At 56.9% G+C, this 18,185-nt stretch overlaps 2 protein-coding genes across 6 annotated transcripts; both read left to right on the top strand.

Moving 5' to 3' along the window:
• Positions 1–5: 5 nt before the first annotated feature.
• LOC147217026 (transportin-2-like) lies at positions 6–13,675 on the top strand. 4 transcript variants are annotated; one of them, XM_086176489.1, is made up of 26 exons: positions 6–182; positions 1,171–1,286; positions 1,502–1,577; positions 2,211–2,360; positions 2,582–2,688; positions 3,159–3,292; positions 3,756–3,837; positions 3,918–4,040; positions 4,195–4,313; positions 4,434–4,494; positions 4,722–4,893; positions 4,976–5,128; positions 5,339–5,564; positions 5,752–5,923; positions 7,125–7,211; positions 7,349–7,456; positions 7,534–7,692; positions 7,779–7,866; positions 7,990–8,088; positions 8,790–8,825; positions 9,686–9,781; positions 9,873–9,948; positions 10,098–10,197; positions 10,659–10,733; positions 10,971–11,108; positions 11,320–12,243. In XM_086176489.1, the coding sequence occupies exons 2-25, from the start codon at positions 1,188–1,190 to the stop codon at positions 11,076–11,078; spliced, it is 2,706 nt and encodes a 901-aa protein (XP_086032615.1). In that variant the 5' UTR covers positions 6–182; positions 1,171–1,187; the 3' UTR covers positions 11,079–11,108; positions 11,320–12,243. The 4 variants fall into 4 exon arrangements, with proteins under 4 accessions (XP_086032615.1, XP_086032612.1, XP_086032613.1 ...); XM_086176486.1 differs by having other exon boundaries at positions 49–182; positions 1,174–1,286; XM_086176487.1 differs by lacking the exon at positions 8,790–8,825 and having other exon boundaries at positions 49–182; positions 1,174–1,286; positions 11,320–13,675.
• A 574-nt stretch (positions 13,676–14,249) lies between these two features.
• Positions 14,250–18,161, top strand: fbxw9 (F-box and WD repeat domain containing 9). Of its 2 annotated transcripts, XM_086176491.1 has the most exons (7): positions 14,250–14,608; positions 14,696–14,822; positions 15,525–16,503; positions 16,600–16,748; positions 16,836–17,039; positions 17,114–17,179; positions 17,290–18,161. In XM_086176491.1, the coding sequence occupies exons 1-7, from the start codon at positions 14,457–14,459 to the stop codon at positions 17,362–17,364; spliced, it is 1,752 nt and encodes a 583-aa protein (XP_086032617.1). In that variant the 5' UTR covers positions 14,250–14,456; the 3' UTR covers positions 17,365–18,161. The 2 variants fall into 2 exon arrangements, with proteins under 2 accessions (XP_086032617.1, XP_086032616.1); XM_086176490.1 differs by having other exon boundaries at positions 14,251–14,608; positions 16,836–17,179.
• The last annotated feature ends 24 nt before the right edge of the window (positions 18,162–18,185 follow it).

Raw genomic sequence — 18,185 nt, 5'->3', positions numbered from 1 at the left:
GTCAATCCACGCGTGTCGCTCCCCGCCGGAAGTGTCGCGCAGAGGAGGAAAGGCGAGCAGAACGGAAGCCGGCAGGGGCCACTTCCAGTCGGCGTGCTCATTTGAACAAGAGGGAGCCAGACGAGACGCGGCAGGCGAGCGGAGCGGCCCGGTACCGAGAACCAACGCCCCAAGTCAATACTGTGGGTACTTTGCGTCACACTTTGTTCTTCGATCAAACGTGTTCACGCCGTCGTGTTTCCGTGTCACATTTCTACAACCTCTGTCGAACGCGCCTTCGTATGTAGCGTTAGCTCAGCTAGTCGCGTTAGCCTTAGCGGTAGCCTTAGCTGGAGCGGTAGCCCCAGCTGTAGCGGTAGCTGTAGCATTAGCCGTGGCGCCTTAGCGGCTAACGCCACATTGGAAAACGTGTTCGTCGACTCGCCGCCGGCTTCGAACGGCCATCGGCGTCGCGGCCACGGCGACGCGCGTCCACGTCCACGCGTGTTCCCGAAATGACGCGATGCCGAACGGCCGCGCTCCCCGAGTGTAGCGGCCTTCGGGACCGGGCGCAATGTGGCATCCCCGCCGCCGACCTGCCCGGGCGAGCAGGCCCGACAGCGGGCAGCCTTTAGCATCCGCGCGGCTGCGTGCCGCCGCTCCCCGTCCGCCCGTGTCCGACGGATGGGAAGGTCCGACCGGGCCTGGCGGTGCCGACCTGTCCGCCGCCGGGCCCCGCCTCGGCCGCGGGGCGCCGGGACGTCGAAACCCGGACCCACGTGTGTTAAGGTCACCGTGCGGGGACCCTGAGCCGCGGTTGCGACCTGACCCGATCTCCGGCCGACGCGTCCCGGAGCAGATTAGCCGCCCGCGCTTAGCCGGGCCGCGGGGTTCCCAGCCCGCTTTGTCAGGATTCCGGTAGTTTTCGGGGGCCGCTCGACTCCCGCAGACGCCCCGGGACGAAGACCGCTGCGGCCCCGCACACGGCCCGCACCACGTGTGCGGGCGTTCTCAACGTGAGGCCGGTGCGTGGAGGAGCCGGGCAGCCCCGCTCTGCCCTCCACACGTGGCCGTGGAAGCCTGACGGCTTGTGTGTGTGATCCACGTCATGCCGTCGGATCCAGAGGACACTCGTCCGGATCGGACACCCGATTACACCGACCGATATTTGCACTGTGTTTCCAACGTCAGCAGATTTGCCCCGCAGAATGGAGTGGCAGCCGGACGAGCAGGGGCTTCAGCAAGTCCTCCAGCTCCTGAAGGACTCCCAGTCGCCCAACACCGTCACCCAGAGAGCTGTCCAACAAGTATCCTCCCTCTGAGAAAGCGTGCATGAGTCTGATAACGCAGCAAGCTGACCAGATGTTGTGGAAGACTGTCGCCATCACCTATGCGTGTGTTTTAGGATAGAACAAGCATCCGAGCAGAGCTGGCAGTGTTGCCTGGCCGTCGGGTCGCGCAGGGTTAATGGCTGCTCCTTTGAATGCTTTGAAAGTGACGTTTTCCTCAACTGCCTTACTAGAAACTAGAACAACTCAACCAATTTCCTGACTTCAACAACTATCTCATCTTTGTGTTGACGCGCCTCAAAACAGAAGGTGAGTGGCCATGTCATGTTTATTCCCCTTTAAGTCGGCCGCGCCACGTTAAGACTTCTTTCCCCTTCTTGTCGGACTGGCAGAGTCCGTCGTCCTCCAACAGATGCGTGTCATGAGTGTCTACGGCGGTTCTCTGCCGCAGGTCGTGGTTAATCCTGGTCGCTGCCTACCAGGCGACCGTGCTTGGATTTCTTCTAGTCCATTCACACTTCACAAGACAATTTGCCGCTTTGCGGTTGCCAACACAAGGAACCCCGGGAGACCTACGCACTCTCATCGAGTTTAGGTGGACCTTGAGGGTCGTCTGGCGCGGATTGAATAAATATACAAAGCAAAGTTCAAACTGCGTCTGGGACTCTCCTCTCCCCTCAGTGACCGTCAGGGTTCCCGGCTTGACACTGTTGTGGCGTCAAAGCTCATGTTACCCTGTAACATGCTGTGTCTCCCCGTGGCGGGGAGGGACCGAGTGGGAAACCGGAGCGTGTAACGTAACGTCGAAGGTTCATTTGTCCGTATCGATGTGGTCGCTGCGTCAATCTTGATCCGTCGCCGTGAGCTTTACCTTTGGTTTTTCTGCAGGCTTACACCGGCGCCCCACCGGTTTCACATTTGTTTCACGTGTGATGTGTGCAGATGAGCCCACGCGTTCTCTGAGTGGCCTGATACTGAAGAACAATGTGAAGGCCCACTATCAAAACTTCCCCCCGACCGTTGCTGACTTTATCAAGCAGGAATGTCTCAACAATATCGGAGACCCGTCGCCGCTCATCCGCGCAACCATCGGTAAGTTTGGCGGGCCGAGGGATGTCCTATTCTAGCGTCCAGCGCACGCCTCCACCTTGTGGAGCAGTCCTCCCTTTCTGGAAGTGATGCATAAAACTCATCTGACTGCATGTGAAGGTGTTTGTATTCATACTGTCTGATCCAGAGCCGGGACGCCGCACGGCATTCAAAGGGCAAACGTCTATCGGACCGCGACTGACTGTAATGTCGGTGTCTCTTAGGGATCCTGATCACTACCATCGCCTCCAAGGGGGAGCTACAGACGTGGCCTGAGCTGCTTCCTCAACTCTGCAATCTGCTCAACTCAGAAGACTATAACACATGCGAGGTCTGCACCTGCTATGATCAGTGTCCCGTCCCCCTCGTACATTTAATAGCTTAGCTCCTGTTCACCGACACTTTTAGGGGAGAGTCTCCACAGTATCCGTTGCTCATATTCACCGTCACATCATTTGCGATAAGTTGCTGCTCACTCATCCTTACCTTGTTGCTTGTGAATGCAATTTCTGGGGTGCATGCATGCATGCATGCATGCACGCACGCACGCACGCACGGACACCTGCATACATACCTACCTACCTACATACATACATACATACATACATACAGACTATGTGCACGCACACGAGGCGTAGGTTAGCTGTCCCCCAGTAGAGCAGGAATGACTTAAGCTTGCCTTACATGAATTAAAGTCTGTGGTGAACTCTGTGCTCTTCTGATGCAGTCTGATTCTCTCCTCTGTGTCCCTGTATGTTTGCGTTTGATTTGACAGCCTCTCTGTGTGTGTCCGTGTCTCAGGGCTCGTTTGGAGCACTGCAGAAGATCTGCGAGGACTCGTCCGAGCTGCTGGACAGTGACGCACTCAACAGACCGCTCAATATCATGATACCTAAATTCCTTCAGTTCTTCAAGCATTGCAGCCCCAAAATTAGGTACAGAAGAGAGGGTTTCCTGATGTCAACTTATCCCACGGGTGTGACTCTTAACCCACTCGTTTCTCGGTATCCCAGTGTGGACTCCCTTGCTGATGAACCCTCGTGAAGCCGACTCGTCGACAGGGTTATCCTAGCGCGTTTCCGGTTCCAAACGGCAACCGAATCCATAAAGGCGTTCGATTTTATCACTTTGACATGTTGGAGACACGGCGGCTACGCGCCAAAGGCCTCGGTGTTTGGGCAGGATCCTACCCAAACTCAGAATTAGCTGCCACCGTAGAAACACGAGTAGTTTTCCAAGAGTGGTCTGAGCGGGGTGAACGATTCGAGCCAAACTGAGTTTATCTTAGTGAGAAAACTCTGTCCACCTCGCAGATTGTGAACGTTTTGCTCATGATTGCAGACGTAGGCCTCCCACCCCCTGTAAAAGTTGCTGCCTCCTTCATTTGTCCATCTCCAGGTCGCACGCCATCGCCTGTGTCAACCAGTTCATCATCGGCAGAGCCCAGGCCCTCATGGAGAACATCGACACCTTCATAGAGGTCGGCGTCCGATCCCACAGCAGTTGTTGTTTGTGCTGGCAAAGCCATCGTTCTAATGTTGATCACGGCTCTGTCTCCAGAGCCTCTTTGCACTGGCTGCCGATGAAGACTCAGAGGTGAGGAAGAACGTCTGCCGCGCCCTCGTCATGCTACTGGAGGTCCGCGTTGACCGCCTCATCCCACACATGCACAGCATCATCCAGGTGAGTGCTGCACCCGTGCACATGTGCAGCTAGCGGCCCCCGTCCGCAGCCCCGCACGGCCCCAAGGTTGTCCCGGACTTGGATACCATTTAAAAACCCACCGGGGTTTTTGTCATCACCGGGCGACCTCAATCCCGTCTCCGATCCTCCGCAGTACATGCTGCAGCGGACTCAGGACGCAGACGAGAACGTGGCTTTGGAGGCGTGCGAGTTCTGGCTGACGCTCGCGGAGCAGCCGATATGCCAGGAGATGCTGTCGGGACACCTCGTGCAGTGAGTGCTCTTCCGGTCTTACACCGGCCTCACAGTTTCACACCTTTTTCCATTCAAGCACATCAGACTTTTGAGATGCGTGCGCTGTATTGACGTAGGCTTTCCTTTGTGTTTCCAAAGACTGATCCCCATCCTGGTGAACGGCATGAAGTATTCAGAGATCGACATCATACTGTTGAAGGTGACATTTGTTCTCTCATGTGATTATATTTTTTGCCACATTTTATCCAGTCTTTACTAGCCGGTGAAAGATTTCCACATCAACATTCTCCTGTTTATCTTATTTGTTGATTCAAACACTGTTGCACCCTCAAAGGGTGAGCGCTACAGATGAATCCTGAAGCGCTATCCTAAACTTCTTATATAAAAGCTATAACCTGAGTCCTACTTGTGTGTGTCTGTGTGTAGGGAGATGTGGAGGAGGACGAGGCCGTACCGGACAGCGATCAGGACATCAAGCCCCGCTTCCACAAGTCGCGCACTGTCACTTTACAGCATGAGGGGCTGGAGGGAGACGAGGGGGAGGACATTGAAGATGACGACGACGACGACGATGACACGTTGTCCGACTGGAACCTGCGTAAGCGGAGGGATTCACGCCGACGCGGCCTCGGACGTCATCCGACCTCGGCGCTTGAAGGTGTACATTTGTCTCGATCCAGGAAAGTGCTCCGCCGCAGCTCTGGACGTTCTGGCCAATGTGTTCCGGGACGATCTGCTGCCCCACCTCTTGCCGCTCCTGAAAGGTCTGCTCTTCAACCCTGACTGGGTCATCAAGGAGTCCGGGATACTCGTGCTGGGGGCGATAGCCGAAGGTAAGCGCTAACCGACCTTCAGACCGGCCCACGCCTTCATGTGTTGAAACCCCGGACGATTCGGCACGCTCAGAATGTGCAGGGGGCGGGCGCCCAAAGACGTGTTCCAAGGGCCTCATCGCAGTCCCCCTCTGCTGCTGCCGTGGCTTTGTCTTGCAATTTTATAGCGGTTGTATAAAATTGGTAAGCCGGGTCGCTCCGCTTCCCCAGGCTGCATGCAAGGCATGGTGCCCTACCTGCCGGAGCTCATCCCGCACCTCATCCAGTGTCTGTGTGACAAGAAGGCCTTGGTGCGCTCCATCGCCTGCTGGACCCTCAGCCGTTACGCACATTGGGTGGTGTCCCAGCCTCCCGACTCCTACCTCAAGCCTCTCATGAAGGAGCTTCTCAAGCGCATCCTGGACGGCAACAAGAGGGTGCAGGAGGCCGCCTGCAGGTGAGCTTGCTGGCCGCGCCGCCTCCACGTGGATGTGATGAAACACCCAGCTCATTGATCAACAATGATACACTTTGTTCCCATGTTGTTTTCTGATCCACGTCCTTGTATTCGCCGTCCCTCGGCCGACGGAGCCGAGGCCTTCAAGAAGGCGCTAACCTCCGGTCGCCCGTCTCTTCCCCGTCAGTGCGTTTGCCACCCTGGAGGAGGAGGCGTGCACGGAACTGGTCCCATATCTCAGCTTCATCCTGGACACGCTGGTGTTTGCCTTCGGGAAGTATCAGCACAAGAACCTTCTCATTCTGTACGACGCCATCGGGACCCTGGCCGACTCGGTGGGTCACCACCTCAATCAGCCGGTAAGTGTCTGGCAGCGGGGGGGCCTCGGCGCGCTTGCCTGGAAAGCTGCATTCTGTCGTGCTTAAAGTGCCTGCGATGACGTCTGGAAAGTCTTCAGGAACGTGTTCGCCTAGATTCAAAGCGTGCACAGTGTAGAAACTCGTTTCCCTGTCCAGTCAAATTCCCAGCCTGCGGGGCATTTGGATATGAATTGATGAGAAATGATGATATAGATATTACAAACATAAATGTGAAGAGTGTGGCAGTGCAATAAGACATTTGAGTGCAGGTGCAAAGTTGGGTACAGTTTGAATGGGCAGTGATTCCATGTGCAAAATGACTGTGCTGCTGGAAAGTGCAACAAAGGAGTGTCAGCCGTTCAGAGGTCCGATGGCAATCGGGGAGAAGGAGTTGTACATTTCACACTCCTGTACCTCCGGCCGGAGGGTAAGAGTGTGAGCAGCCCGTGTCGAGGGTGGGTGTGGTCCCCGGCGAATGAGGCGGCTCTCCTGTGGACTCTGCGGTGGCAGATGCTCTGCAGAGAAGGTGCCGGGGTGCCGCGATCCTCTCCGCCGTCCTTCCCACTCGCCGCAGGCGTCCGCGGTCCAGAACGACGGTAGTGCCGCAACACGCCACGATGCAGCTGTAGAAGCAGCTGAGGATCTTAGGCCGCCTGTCAAACCCCCCCGACCTCCTCAGGCAGTACAGCCGCTGTTGAGCCCTCCTAGGATTTCGTTGTGTATACGTCCATCCCGGGAGCTTTAGGCCAGATGACGATTTGAAGGATAAGTGCCCATTCACTTATCATCACCATAACAACCTATCTTTAACTTAAAAACAAACAAAAATGTGCAATATCTCATTTCTGTGCAATATTCAGAAACTGTGCAATATTTCATCTCATCTCATAACAGCTACACTATAATGTTCCCTTCTATCATACTATTGTGCACTCCTTACCTCACTTGTTACTAAGACACTTATAGTTTTATCACTGCTTACTAAGACACTTTATAGTTTCACTGAAACACTTTATAGTTTATAGTTTATTTTTATTTCTAATTCTGCCTTTCTTTTATTATTTATTACTGTTATATTTTCTGTAACTCTGGCACTGCAATTTCCTTCGGGATTAATAAAGTTGTTCTTATTCTTATTCAAATGTCGTGCGTTTCGGAGTAAAGGTCCGAGGGCAACTCTGATCCCGTCCGCTCTTTTTAGGAGTACATTCAGAAGTTGATGCCCCCCCTCATTGCCAAGTGGAATGAGCTGAAGGATGAAGACAAAGATCTCTTTCCCCTCCTGGAGGTAGCCCGGTTTTACTCGTTTCACGCCGGAGCTCGTGGCTCGGCCGCGTTTTTGCGCGTCCGAGCTGCACGCCGCCCCCTCGTCAACCCTCCGGCTCTCGCGACAACAAACCTCCCGCACGTCTGTGTTTCCCCCAGTGTCTGTCATCAGTTGCCACCGCCCTGCAGAGCGGCTTTCTGCCGTACTGCGAGCCCGTTTACCAGCGCTGCGTCACCCTGGTCCAGAAGACACTGGCCCAGGCTATGGTATGAATGCACACACACAGGGAAGCGACGGGTCGGTCAGTGAGGAAGACGGGACGACGGCTGTGCTCTGTGTTCAGATGTACAACCAGCATCCCGACCAGTACGAGGCTCCGGACAAGGATTTTATGATCGTGGCCCTGGATCTGCTCAGCGGGTTGGCTGAGGGTCTGGGAGCCCACGTGGAGCAGCTGGTAGCCCGCTCCAACATCATGACCCTGTTGTTCCAGTGCATGCAGGTATGCGCAAGTCCCAACCGCTGGTGCGAAGGACTGTACAGTCCAAGGGAACCCCCAATTCATCGAGGTGATCATCTGTGTTGCAGGACACCATGCCCGAGGTGAGGCAGAGCTCCTTTGCTTTGCTGGGTGATTTAACCAAGGCCTGCTTCCTGCACGTGAAGCCCTGCATTGGTGAGTGTGCGCTGAACATTCCGTCCGCAGAAACGTTGCTTGCAGACTCGTCCGATGCCCGGAGTGCCTATAAATCGGGATTGGTTTCCGCTCTGTGTGACTTGTTGAATTTCCTCCCTCCAGCTGAATTCATGCCCATCCTGGGGCTTAACCTCAACCCTGAGTTTATCTCTGTGTGCAATAACGCCACCTGGGCCATCGGGGAGATCTCCATGCAGATGGGTGAGTGGCCGAGAACGCAGCGGACTCATCGCCCGCCGGGACAGAAGGCCGCTATCTGGACGTGATGAAACACCCAGCTCATTGACAGAAATGATACATTTTGTTCCCAAAACGTTTTCTGATCCAGATACGCCTGTTTGCACGTTTCCTTTGGTGTGTGTGTGTGTGTGCGTGTGTGTGCGTGCGCACGTACGTATGTGAAGAGCCCATCCAGCTCTGACCCTCTGCTCAGTCGCCCGAATCAAACGGAACCACACACTACTTGTGTTCGGCCCGAAGACAGCGGGCCCGTCTCTTCCTGCCTCCTAATAACCCGGCTGTGACTGATACACTCACCTGGATATCGCTCGCTGTCATCCTTGCTAATCCAAAACATTACTGGTTTTCCACCAGAGTGTCTGTTTGCGTCGCGTCTTCTCTCACGGTCGACACCTGGCCGGCTTCACCAACAGCAAATCGTCCGTGAAATAGTTGTGAGTCAAGAACTATTTCACCACCGAGTGGTGTGTGCGCAGCCGGCTTCGTTTGCTCCCCGTTGGCCGACTTTAAGGTCCATAGCTAACGTGTGCAGGGGCGTCTGTGGTTGCGTGGTTTTCCCCTGGGTGACCTCACATCTGTGAAGAACCAAATGAATGCCGCACATTGCCTGAAGAAGTCCGTCCACGATACGTCCGGCCATTGACACTGTGATATCCCAACAGGGGGTGATGTCAAGCTGCAAGCACCGGATCTCCCAGGTGAGCTCAGGGCCACAGAGACCACACACTGCAAAATTAGAGCTTTTGCAAAGTCAGGTCCAACACAGTGCCACGGCAGTGGCCAGAATCCCTCGGCACTCCGTCCGCACCAACCGCCAGGAGCTTCAAATGTTGGTTCGTCGAGTGTTCGTCCGAATCCCGGCACCAGAGCCCCGTGTCGACAGAACCCCCTCGTACGGCTGCAGGAACAACCCCGGCAATTAGTCAGAGATTCATCGGGCCGCGCTTTTGGCATTCCTTTTCTCTGGACGACAGCGGTGAATTCTGCAGCAGTATGGTTGCATTTGATGAGCACATACGCCGCTGTCCAAACCAGAGGCGGCCTATATGTAAACATGTCCAGATTTTAAGTTCACACCAGGCCAGTGTGGAAAGACGACCCAGTCCAGCTGGAACCATCTACATCTGTATCTGCTGTGTGTAACCACAGATGAAGACCAGGGTTCAGGTCCTCGGTTGTCACCCGGCAGTCTCAACGGCAGGCACCTTTGCAGAGCTCTGGCACGCATGAGGGCTCGTAGGCCCCGACCTTCCGCACGGGACCGAAGATGTGTTGGATGTCGGTCCGTGAGCAAAGATGTTACGGGGTTTCCGGCGTCGCGTGTACTCGTCGACCGATCTGGCGGCCGCGTGAAAGTCGGTGTCCGTCGCAGATGATGTTCACGTATATTTGTGCGTGAAGATCTCTGTCGCTGGAACGGGGTGTCAGTCCGCGGGAAGCTTCTGGAGGCAGTTGTTGTGGCTGATGCTCTCTTTGCCCAAAGACCGCACACGCCGGAGTGTCGGCCGGCGTGGCGTTTGGTCGTCCCTGCTCTCTGACCTGCCCGGTTTGTCTCCAGGTGCCGAGATGCAGCCGTACGTGGGTATGGTTTTACCACACCTGGTGGAGATCATCAACAGACCCAACACGCCGAAGACTCTGCTGGAGAACACAGGTGCCCTGGTCCGGGTTAGGCCCGTTCGACCGGCCGGCCGGCCGCTCGCATTTGAACGCTTTGTTCATTTGTATTTTCCCCTCGTCGACAGCCATCACCATCGGCAGGCTGGGATACGTTTGTCCGCAGGAGGTGGCGCCGCAGCTTCAGAACTTCATCCGGCCGTGGTGAGTCACGATGTGGGGAAATGAACGGAGACGAATCGTCTTCACGAGGTGTTCCCCCTCCAGATAGGTCCGGGAAGAGACCGAGGCGATAAAACCACTCGACTCCCCTTGTATTCGCAACCGTCCTGACAAGGATCCTCTGCTCCCAGGTGCACGTCCCTAAGGAACATCAGAGATAATGAAGAGAAGGACTCTGCTTTCCGAGGGATCTGCGTGATGATCGGTGTCAACCCTGCAGGGGTGGTCCAGGTGAGGAGCGGCGGCTCTGTCCGCATCCCTTCCTGCTGCGCTCTGAGGCCTCCTACGATCCTCATCTGCCCCCACTTGTCACCCGTGTTACGACATTAACTCCAATCTGAGTGTATCGTCCAGAGTGACCAGAGTGGCCGGCGGGTTAGTTAGACCTCCTTCCTAGTAAGGCTGGTTATTGAGTAGTCCTAAGTAGTCCTGGGGACACCAGGGCAGTCCGGGGACTTGGTCTCAGACGCTGCGGTCCTGGACTTGGTTTCCAGTCTCCACGAGGTGGATGTAATGACAGGATTAAAGTTGTTCTAGTTTCACGTCGCGGGCCGGTCCACGGGCGGAGCCGGTCCCCGCCCTGGGCAGAGGCCTCCTCTCTGGGCTCAGAGGGTCGGAGGCCCGAGACGCCAGGGCCCGTGTTTGTAACATGGAGTCCAGACGCCGTGACACCGTGTGTCCTCTCTCTCCAGGACTTCATCTTCTTCTGTGATGCCGTGGCCTCCTGGGTGAACCCCAAGGACGACCTGCGGGACATGTTTTACAAGGTGAGCGGACGCACCTCCCTCTGCCTCAAACACGCCGCGATGTTTCTGACAGCACCTCACCGCCCTGTGATGACCCATCATTAGACATTCGAAATCTGAACCTGGGTGTGGACACCAAGAGTCTGAGTGCGGTGGCGCTCCCCGGTGCCTGGGAGAGGCCCGGCGTGGGCCCGATGCCGCCTCCTCCTCGTCCTTCTCTCAATGGCGACCACACTGTGCCGGTTGTATCGTCCCCAGATCCTGCACGGCTTCAAGGACCAGGTCGGGGAGGAGAACTGGCAGCAGTTCTCTGAGCAGTTCCCGCCCCTGTTGAAGGAGCGCCTGTCAGCTTGCTACGGCGTCTAACCGAGGTCCGCAGAAGACTGACCCTGTTAGGTGCGTCCCCGACGTCTCCTAGAGTCTTCTACCGCCGTGCAACCGCAGCGCAAATGATGAAACACCCAGCTCATTGACAAAGCCGTGATACATTTTGTTCCCAATTTCAAGTTTCTGATCCAAACGCGTCTTCGGCTGCCTCCGGCAGGGCCGGCCCTCCGCCGACGCTAACCCTCCGCATGCGTCTCCTCTCTTCTCCTGTCTCCCCCAGGTTAAAGTAGGGAGGGGTTACTGGGGTATCAGCGCACGGCCCAGATGGCAAGGAGAAACAAGAGCTGGAGGGATGTGGCGGGCCTTGAACCTCCACTGAGCGGATGGCCTCCTTTCCCCCTCCCCCGTGCCCTGTGTGTCTCTGTGAGGGAGGGTGGGAGGTGAGGGAGGGTAAACTAGGGATATACATATACCTCTTGGATTTAACGCCTCACTAAATCCAGCACACTCAAAAGTGACTTTCACAAACCGCACCGCAGGGATCCTAGTTAGGTGAGGGCAAAACAGAGGGCCGGCTTCGACCGCCCCCTCCTCCATTGGGTTATTTTGTTAAGGTAGACGGCAGGGAGGGGAGGGGGCGGCAGACTTCACTGAACCAGCATAGGTTGCCATATAGTCCCGAATATCACGTGGCGCGCGGTCGGCGTGTTGCCGCAGGGCCTCACAGCTCCGTGCTTTGACTCGGGGACGCAGGAACAGTGCACACGTTTTGCACCTTTTTACGGCAAAATTGCTTCATCCGCTCGATGTCCGCACACATCGGTCTTATTCTCTTCTCGTGTACATTTAGCTGAATTTCTTTCCCCTCCGTGGTTGCTGGATCCCCTTTTGAATCTTAGCCCCCTCCCCGCCGTTTGACTTTGGACAGCAGCTGTAGTGGGTCTGCTAGCTAAGGGTTTACCACTGCAGAAACGTCTCGCATGGCAAATGATCACATCTTAATCGAAGCATGTTCGAGTAAATCCGCGGTGTCCATTTTTCCGGTCGGTATAGGGAAGCTGCCATCATTTGGCTCTGTCCGGTGCTCTGCTCCTTCGGCCTCCGCGTTAGCGTGTCATCCAATTCCCTATATTCTGGAGGCCGCGTAAGAAGACCGACTAGGTTAACACAGGAATCTTGGGACGAGTTGCCGGCAAATCCCTCCCAGCGACGACCCGTAGGATCCTTTTGGCAAGTTGAATACGTCTGCTACTGCTGCTGCTGCTTTCTAGGATATTCACAAAACTGACACCAGAGCGATAAGACATCCAAAAATGAATAGACTCTTAATAAATAATGCACTTTTTCTTTTGTAAGAAATATAGGATTTCAAATGTAACAGTACAGTGATAATATACTGGTCTTGATAGTTTTTTTTTTTTGGTAAGTGATTTTAGGACTGTCGATGGCTTGCAAATGTAAGCGTACTATTAAGCAATGGTAACGGGAAGAGGCGAGACTGGAGGCCTCCCAACACGGTTTGAGCTCCTCAAGCGAAACTAGAAGACTCCTCTGTGATTTGTATTCACGTCGGCTGCGTGCGGCTGTTGGCTCCTGTTCGTCTTCTCCATCGCAGCTCCTGAGTCTGAAGACTATTCATGTCATAAACCTTTCTGGGCGCGTTCTTTTTATGGCCTTCTGTCACGGCTCCTTCTCCGGGGCCAGCCTTCAGAGCTTTGTCGGCGGCAGCGCGACTCCGCCGTGCCGGTAAGGTACAATTTCGGTCGACGGGCAAACCGTCGATCGCCGCTGTTGGTTCGTAGATTTGACCCGGAAATCCGTTGGTTCCCGCGAAACGGCCGGCACGTCCGAGAGCGACGGTCTCCGTCGAGCTTTTCTCGTTTGGCCGCCGCTGAAAATCGGCCCGGGGCGGACTCGCATTCCTCGGCCGCCGCGTGCGAGGTTGGGGGGGAACCGAAGTGACCGAGCAGCATTTTCGCAGCATCATGAGTTGACAGGTTTTCAAGAACAAGCATTATGCGAAATATTTATTTCTCCTCCGACCCAATGATTTTCTATTGCATGAATGTTCTGAATTGTCAGTCAAGTTTCTCCTCCAGGCCTTTAAGGCGCCTCCCCTTCTGCGCGGTCGGCAGACGCTGAGAGGAGGCAGCTTTGGGGTCAGGAGGTCGAAGCAGCTCTCGTGCCACAAAGGATTTGCCACAGCGTGAGGATTTACCACTTAAGGCCGTGTCGAGACACTAAGCTCTGTACAGAAAGTTCAAGTTTTTATTTTGTTTTATTTAAAAAAAAAAAAAAAAATGCACATGTGACTTATTTTTTTATTTTTTGTGCTTAAAGGCACAAATTGTTTTGGACTTTAAAAGTGTTTTATTTTTTCATTTGAATGAATTTGTTTTGTTCCTTTGTTGCGGACCATTTGATTCTGTCTAATTTGATGTGGTTGGACTGAAGGAGCCAGTGCTGGGTGCGAACGTCGGGAGGAAAACCAATCCAAAACTTTGTTTCCATCTTATCAAGGCTAGCAGATGAATTCGATCCTCTTTTGCTCAACCGTGGTGCAGGCGGGATGTCATCCAATGAATTCATTTTTATTTAATTGTGAATAGGGGAGAATAAACTTTTTCTATGGAGAACTCGAGTCTCGTGTTTTCGATCGTTCCCTCCGCCGTGTCGTGCACCTCCGTGGGTTGTGACGCTGTTCAGGCTCCGCAGCGACTCCTCGCAGGGGAGACACACTAATTGTAGGCCGGAGGTTCGGGCTCCGCGGCCGGGGGCCCTTCGGGAAACCCCTTCCCGACCTCCCGCCGCCTAGAGGAGTGACTTACAGCTCCTCGCCGCGGTGCGCTGACTGCAGACCAGAAGCAGGTTTGTTGTTTTTCACGTCTTCCAGAAGTTCAATCTCTTGGCTTCATCTCCCCGCAGTCCCCCGTGGCCCCGTCCTGCGTGGGGAGCAGGTTTTGCTCTCGCCCGCTGCGGGGCCCCGGAGGTGGTCCTCCGGCTCCGGACCGGACCCGCGGGCCGTCGGGTGTCCCGTCTCGCCGGAAGCCACTTCTAGCCGGGAGCGGTTTGTAGTTTCGCATTTATTTCTCGTCTTTTCGGTTCCCGCTTGTTCTCCGCGGCCGCGCCGGCCAGTCGCTCCCGCGCCCGTTTCGACTTCCGGCGCAGACCTATGACGACATCGGCCGTTACCGGAAGTGGTGTTTGTTTTGTAGTCCAGTCTAACGGCCTCTCCTTATCTCCAAGGCGGCAGTGTGTTCCTCCCGGCGTGGACCTCCGTCGCGTCCTTCGGGCGACAGCGGCCGGCGAGGTCCTCGGCTGGAGATACACGGACCTTCTCCGGAGCTACTAAGGAGCCGCTCGTCATTATTGGTTGTTCTTCTCTGAAGCTAGCAAGGAGCAGGGTGTAACTTCTAGATGTTCTCCGCGGGTTCGCCGGTCGACGTCTGCTCTGACACCTTAGAAACATCCGGTCACCTTGGACGTCGTCCGGTGGAGATGTCTGAGGAGGATCCGCAGCCCGGTGCTCCTGAGGCTACGGCTCCGGGGTCCAGAGCAGACCCGCAGGGGTAAGTCCTCGCCTCGGCCCCGTCCACCCGAGGACCCGTGACATGAGATGATCCACCAGGGCCTGTCCTTCTCCACGCTCTCCACAGTGTTCGTCCTGGTGGCCACAGTTCTCCTCCAGCAGAGCCCAAGGGGCTGCTGTCCCTGCCCTGGGAGATGGTGACCCACATCGCCTCCCACCTCCCGGCTCACTGTGTCATCACGGTGCTTCCGAAGGTCCGTCTCTCTCACACTCGGACACACTCGCTCAGCGATCGGTTCCACCGAGCCTCCAATTCCACATCTTCGTGATCTTCAACTGCTGTTGACCCCTCAGCTGTGAATGGGACGCCGGATGTTCTTCAGGCCATGTTCTCCAGGCCGTGTTCTTCAGGCCATGTTCTCCAGGTCGTGTTCTAGTCACCGAGGTGTTGTAACTCGCTGTGGGTTGTTCTTTTTCTCTGGCCTGAAATCGTCCATGTCGACGGTTCTCGGCACCGCGCAACGGCTGATGGATCCCCTGTACGTGAAAGATGCGTCGTCGGGGACGATGGAGCCCAGCAGCATTCTGTGGATTAGTGTGCAGAACATTCTCCCCCGCGTTGCTCCTCACCGAGGAACCCTCAGTTTGCCACCTCGGAGTGGAACGCAGACCGCGCAGTGGAACACTGGTTCAAGGCTAACGGTCGGGAACGTCCCAGGAGGTCAGAGCCCACGCCCGGATCCCGCGGGTTCTACGCCTCCTCCCCTGAGATGACACTTATTTGCGCCAGCTTCTTCCGGAACGTAATTGTGATGCGAGCGGTTGAAATGGCGGTCGTCCCCTCGCTCCAGCCCGCTCGTCCCTCGGGATTCAGTTCTTCACCTCCTTGTCAGAAGGACGGCGATCAGCGGCCCGGACGGCGGCGTCTCTGACTCTGTCCTCCGTTCTCTTTCCAGGTCTGCCATGCCCTCAGAGACCTGGGCAGGGACAGCACAGCCTGGCAGCTACGAGCCCGCCGGCTCATCGGCTCCCGGGCGGCGTTCCCCGTGGGGCCCAGAGAGAACTTCGACTGGCCCACCGCGTGCCTGGAGATGGAGCAGCTAATCACCTGCTGGAAAGGCCAAGCTCACCTGGCAGCCAGACGGCGCGATTCGGAGGAGGAGGAAATGGAGCGCGGCGGGGGAGGGCGGGGTGCCGAACGGGCGGCTGAGGAGCCAGAAGACGGCGGACGTGACCTGGAAGAGGGAGCCGGGGCGGCCGCTCAGCAGCTGGCGTACGGCGACGGCGAAGGGGCGGAGGAGGACGAGTCGCTGCGCATCGAAGGCGGGTACCAACTGGCAAGACTCAGGGAGGAGTTAGAAGACAGACTGGAAGACCTCGCCGGAGACCTGATAGAACGAGCCGGACCCCCCCCGGAGGCCTTGGAGGGAGGGGAGCGGCTCGATCTCCGAGAGGACCGGGCCGGCCGCGGGGCCGGGGGGAACGCAGGCCGAGAAACAGGGAACCGTCGATGTCCCGGGAGTCCCGGTCCGCTCCCGGCACTTGAACGCACCACCTTACCTTCGGGCCACATCGCTCAGGTCAACTCGGTCCTCCTGGTGGGAGGCGAGGGCAAGGTGTGCGCCACCGGCTCCAGAGACTGGAACGTGAAACTGTGGGATCTGCGCGCGGATCCCGCCAGCATGCTGCTGCACACACTGGGGGGTCAGGGCCACTTCAGCACCCACCTGGGCTGGGTGTGGTGCTTGGCGGCCCAGGGGCCCGTGCTGGCCTCCGGAGGCTTCGACAGCACGGTGAGACTGTGGGACCTGGAGGACTGCGGAGCCGAGAAGGGCATGATCCGGGCCGGGGCCGCCGTGCTGTGCCTGGCGTGTCAGAGAGACGTCCTGCTGGCCGGGACGTTCGACAAGCGCGTCAGCATGTACGACACCAGAGGTGCGCCGGAAGTCGAGCGAATTCACCTCCCCTCCGGAGGCGGCTCGCGAACATCTCCTCGGCGACGTTTTCTAACTGTCGTCGGTTTCCCCGCAGCCGCCGAGCCCCTGGTGAAAAGCCTCCGTCTCCATGGGAACGCCGTCATGTGTCTGGCCGCCGATGACAAATACATCATCTCCGGGAGCAAGGACTGCACGGTGGCCGTCTACGACCTCAGGGCGGACAGGAGCCTGAACCGGCTCCGGGTAGGTGTCATGGCTCGGTGGGGTTCCCTCCTCCCCCCGCCGCCTCAGAGGGTCCTCTAAGCCTGACCCGTCCCACTTCTGTTCCAGCTCAACTCCTACCTGCTGTCCATGAGCTACAGCGACAGTGAGGTGTGGGGAGGGGACAACAGGGGGATGCTGCACTCCTTCTCCATGCAGGCGGGGATTCTGAGGTCCCTGTCCCAGTTTGACGTGGGACACAGCGCCCTGCTGACCGGCATCCACAGGTCCCCCGGGAGCCTCTACACCTGCTCGTCCGATCGGACCGTCAAGGTAGGACGGAGCGGCCGCCCCGCGCCGGGCGCTCCTCTTCCGCTCAGCCTTTGCTTTGTGTCGTCCCTCTCCAGGTGCATATCCCCTGTGCGCCGCCCAGGACGCTGTGCACGCTGCAGCACACCGCCGGGGTCAACGGGGTCAGTATCACAGGGTTCGCGCTTCGTCTGACGCAGAGCCGAGAGGCCGCGCCTGCTTCGCATACTAACGTTTGGTGGTCTTGTCTCCCCGTCGCACCTTCCGTTGTCAGCTGAGCGTCGAGGCGGGAGTCCTCGCCGTAGCCTCGGGGGACATGTGCGTGGAGATCTGGAGGCCCACGATATGACACCGAGCGAGCTCAAACCAGGCGGGGAGACTTGAGGGCCGGAGGGGACGCAGTCGGAGACCGAGCGACAACGCCGTGAGAGTGGAGGACAAGGAGCGGGCGGAGGTGTAGCGGTCTCCTGAGGACGCCGGACCGGGACTTTCTCGGGAAGGAGGGAGACGTGGAGGGGAAGCCGCTGACGGCCAAACGGGTCCTTGCAACTGCGGCGCCCCTTCGAACAAATGCCAGAAAGGTCTGACATTTGAGGAGCCGCCGCGGTGACTGATGTGTGACCTAAAACAACAACTAAACGAAAGCTCCGGACAAAGTGCACTCCGGATGTTCTCACCAGGAGACGATAAGACGCAACGTGTCCGTCTTAGCCTTTCCTGCTTTTTCAAGTGGCTGGACTTTCTGCTCGGGTGTCTGGCCAGACGCTGGACCTTACATGATGTTTCTTGAACAGCTGGCCGCCGTGGCGTTCCCCTCCTCCTCGAAAACCAAAGCAGAGGAAGGGCAGCGGCGTCCGACGGGCCTTCCTCCCGTCGTGAGCCGGCCTCCCCGCTCGCCCTAAGCGGTGTGGACACTGAGGGGATCTGAAAACTCTGATATTTACACATGTGATGCGACACCGCTGAATCCCTCACGGCTGCATTCAGCAAACCTGTGGCTGAAAGGTCCCGGGCGTGGAATGGGAGTCCTCTCCGGCGTCCTACAGCTCCGCGGCTCCCAGTCTCCCCCGGTGAGGGATTGTTAGACACGCCGAGCTGCTGCCTCTTCTCTCTTTGATAGTTTGCATTAAACTCATTCTGAAAGGCTTTGAATACAGTGATTGACACGTC

Source organism: Fistularia commersonii, chromosome 28 (assembly GCF_037954325.1).
Source record: "Fistularia commersonii isolate RoL2024-O1a breed Wild chromosome 28, RoL_Fcom_v1.0, whole genome shotgun sequence".
NCBI classification, from domain to species: Eukaryota; Metazoa; Chordata; class Actinopteri; order Syngnathiformes; family Fistulariidae; genus Fistularia; species Fistularia commersonii.
Note: the sequence above shows the minus strand (reverse complement) of the source record. Positions and strands in the feature narration are given on the sequence as shown.